At 35.7% G+C, this 3,786-nt stretch overlaps 1 protein-coding gene across 1 annotated transcript; it reads right to left on the bottom strand.

Annotated features, from left to right (window-relative positions):
* Positions 495–3,547, bottom strand: LOC105165372 (60S ribosomal export protein NMD3-like). The gene is made up of 2 exons (XM_011084352.2): positions 3,396–3,547; positions 495–2,327 (listed from the first exon to the last, which is right to left on the bottom strand). Exon 2 carries the CDS (start codon positions 2,323–2,325, stop codon positions 778–780), a length of 1,548 nt encoding a protein of 515 aa, XP_011082654.1. The 5' UTR covers positions 2,326–2,327; positions 3,396–3,547; the 3' UTR covers positions 495–777.

Genomic DNA, 3,786 nt, shown 5'->3' with positions numbered 1-3,786 from the left:
TTCAAACAATTCCACAAAGTATGTTGTGCTTTTAGCATTTGGATCATGGAGTTATATAAATGAAATAAATATAAAGTATTATGCTTACCACCCACCCAGAATGATACGATGTATCGCTCTAGTGCTTGAGTTTGACTCATTCAAACTATCATATATCAATGTTGGGTATCTTTTATCCACATTTATCTTACTGATAAACTTTATACATTGAGAATTATGTCGTTTCTTGAATAATTATATGAAACTTTATGTGTTGATGACATTAATACAAGAGTTAAATAGGATATTGTACCTGAGAGTCTATGGCAGAAAATCACAGGAAATGTATAATATGCTTTAACCACACCGTCGTAAGTGAGTTCACCAAACTATGTTATACGGTTTGGGGGTTACCTTCATTTAAAAGAAATAGAAAGCAAAATGTATTAATATTAAATGCACCTAGATTCTTGCAAAAACTGTTGATGCTTACTCTAGGGAGGGAGGGAGGGAGGGAGAGAGAGAGAGCTGGGAGGGGCTCTAATTCCATATAAATCACAACTCACAACTAAAAATTACATATGCAAAAACAACACTTCAGCGGTCTATCATCAAACTTCAAAACACGAGTAATTTAAAGATTCACATTCACCATTCACCCCGTTATCGGTACCTGTAACCATCAGGTATGAGATAACCCAAGAACTTCTGCAGCCTGCAGCATTGCTCTTCAATGGGTAAGAGAGGCGGCCCCAAGTTATCTTAAAACAAAACTCAGAAATAAACAGAGGATAGAATTTATTCTTTCATACTATCATTATCATCATCACCATATTCTTCCTCATCACTTAAATCAAGATCTGCAAGCAACTCGTCTAATGGAACAGAAGGAACATCCTCACCATCAGTCACAGAAACCATTTCTGACGGCTGGTTTTCTTTGTTGCGGTAAAGGGACAGATTAAATCTTAAATCAGGGTTCTCCTCCAAATCTCTCAAGAACTGTTCATATTCTGAATTCATCTTCTCCTCATTATCTTTACCTCTGACAGTATTATCAATCTCCATGTTGAGAGACTTAAGCTTCCAGGAACGAGGTTTCCCCCGCCTCTTCTGGCGCTTCTCTTCGTAGCTCTTTTTAATTAATATCACATCTGGGAGCACAAGACCCTTGTACTTGTCCAATTCGATATCATTATTGTTGGCACCATATAAGTCATAACCAAGAGCAAAATCGCCGGGATTCAAAATATGTCCCAAGTGTGTCCTCACATTAAAAATCGTGTCATTCTTTCCAAAATCGGATACACGAGCTACTTGGGCATCAGCTAAAACATACTTTAAGCCACCAACATTGACTTCAGAAGAAACAGGCTCCACATCTAATACTATGTATTCAACCAGCTGCCTGCTCGACAATAAGGCCTTAAATGATGATCTCCAATACTGCTCAGCATCCAGGAAGCTTTGCCTAAGGGTGAATGGATCTAATAGAGCTATGTTGTTGGTCACTTTGTCGCATATTACAAGTGGTCCGAAGTTTCCCAAGCTGACAGCAAGTTTAGGTGGAAGACAAATCAAATCCTCACGACAAATAGGGCTGATTTCAACGGAGAAAGTATACTTATAGTTGTAGTTATTGCTCTTTGGATCATGAGACACAAGTTGTTTGTCATTACGACTCCTAATTGGAGTTACTTTCCCCAAGAACTCAACAAACTTTACACCATGACTCCGATTACTGAAGAAGAAATCAATGCCCTGGTCCATCTGCTTAATCCTGATGGCATATTTAGCAGCGTCATGTTTAAGAATTAGCTGCTCCAGATAGAAGAAAGTGCGCCTGTGAGAAACATGCTGCCGCAGTTGCACTGCAGCAACCCACTGATCAGGATTCGCTTGGACCCTCGAGCAAGACTCACACATCTGATCTTGCACAACATATTCAACAGTGTAAGCTTGTTCAAGTATTGCTCCATTGAGAACCTCTTTCTGGACCCTCAACTTGACTTTAATCCTCTTGGAGTGAGGTTCAGTCCAAACGAACTCTGCATGTACCAAACGAACCTTGTTCAAGTTCTTCAACCTCTTCACACAAAAGGTCAGTAGCTCTTTCGATTCCAGCTGAGCTTTGATCCAAGTCCTTGGCGGTTGCAAATAAGTGTCACATTCAGGGCAATGGATGATAATAACATGCTTCTGAAGGCCCTCTGTTATGTCTACTTCGGACCGCAGGCATTTGGCACACATGTTCGCTGCATTTGGTTGCATTGAAATACCACATTTACAGCATAAAACATTACCAATCGTCTGTGGCACAGTAAACATACCCGTGTCTTGCGCCATAGCTACATAATTTGAAAAATAAAATAAAATAAAATAATTAAGGGGAATATTATTAAAAGACAAAGATATGACATCTTTGAATCGCATAATTTATAACAAGAAAACCCTCATAGCTAAGTATCACATCACAACTGCAGATAATAACATCTAAACCGGCAAAAAAAAACAGTTGCATAAAGATTAAGTTCAAATCAAGGACTGAAATGGGACCTTAATAGAATTAAACATGCCATATTATTGTCATCAGCAGTTCTGTTGTATTATAGCTATCTACTTCAGTTTACTCACATAACTTTTCTTGCTACATCTTTTAACACAAAATAGCATAGCAATATGGTACTCCGATGGCTCGAAACCACGGGGTTTAAGTGATTAATTCAAGATTAGTAATTTGAAATTAAAGTTTTATTATGTTTATTTAATTAAATAAAAGAAGTTGAATAATTAATAGATAGAATAAATTGATTTTAAGTATATATGAATATAAATTTGTTGATATATTTAATTAATTGATTTAGATAGTTATTTATGCAGAAATTAAAAAAAAAAGGTCAAATGGAAAATTAATATTTTGTTTACCTGGGTAGTTACATAGGGGAAATACAATTTCAAAATTTCTCATACGCAATCAATTGTATAATTGTTGTGGCTATAGGTGCAAAAGAGCTCAGCGAGCTCAGAAATATAGGCTCGAGCAGATAGTTTGGTGCTCGAGCTCGGTTAAAACAAGTCGAGCTCGAGCTCACAAACATGCTTATTTTGCACAACGGCAGAAAATATAAGGTAGGAGATGGTGGAATCGCAACAGTCAATACATATAAGATAAACAATACAATACACAATATATAAGCATCCCAACTCCATCTCCAATACATATAACAATACATCACTTGTCATTCCCCAACTATACAAAATAACATTGATACGAAAATCCAGCCAAAGTCCAAGTACAGCCAAACAAAATCAACAAAAATTCAATCAGTCATTTCATCAAACACCTTGAAAGCAAAACTTGCTCAGAAATTATTTTCTATATACTGTAAAAGAAGTTTACAAAGAAGAAAAATCACCTGTTAATGGTGGATTCGGAGCGAGGCTGTGCCTTCTGCCGATGAATTCGTGGACTTAACCTGGAGTTCGTCTTTCACTTCGCGAGAGAGAGAGTTAGAGAGAGAAAGAGTCCTTCAATTCTCACATTACATATTCACCGACTCAACTCCTTTACTATTTCTAATTTTAATTTTGACGAATTAAGGATTTATTTATTTATTTAATAAATATAAAAGTAACTAATATATTTACTTATATACATCAAATATATATAGGGTTAAGATAACTAATAGCAAATGTTTTTTGATGTAGTCATTAATAAAACGTACTAAATTATTGATTAAATGTGTTTTTAGATAATATAAATCAAAATATCATATTTTAATATTATTTAAAACTAAAATATGATAT

This window comes from Sesamum indicum, linkage group LG6 (assembly GCF_000512975.1).
Source record: "Sesamum indicum cultivar Zhongzhi No. 13 linkage group LG6, S_indicum_v1.0, whole genome shotgun sequence".
NCBI lineage: Eukaryota > Viridiplantae > Streptophyta > Magnoliopsida > Lamiales > Pedaliaceae > Sesamum > Sesamum indicum.
This window is presented reverse-complemented; position numbering and strand designations above follow the sequence as displayed.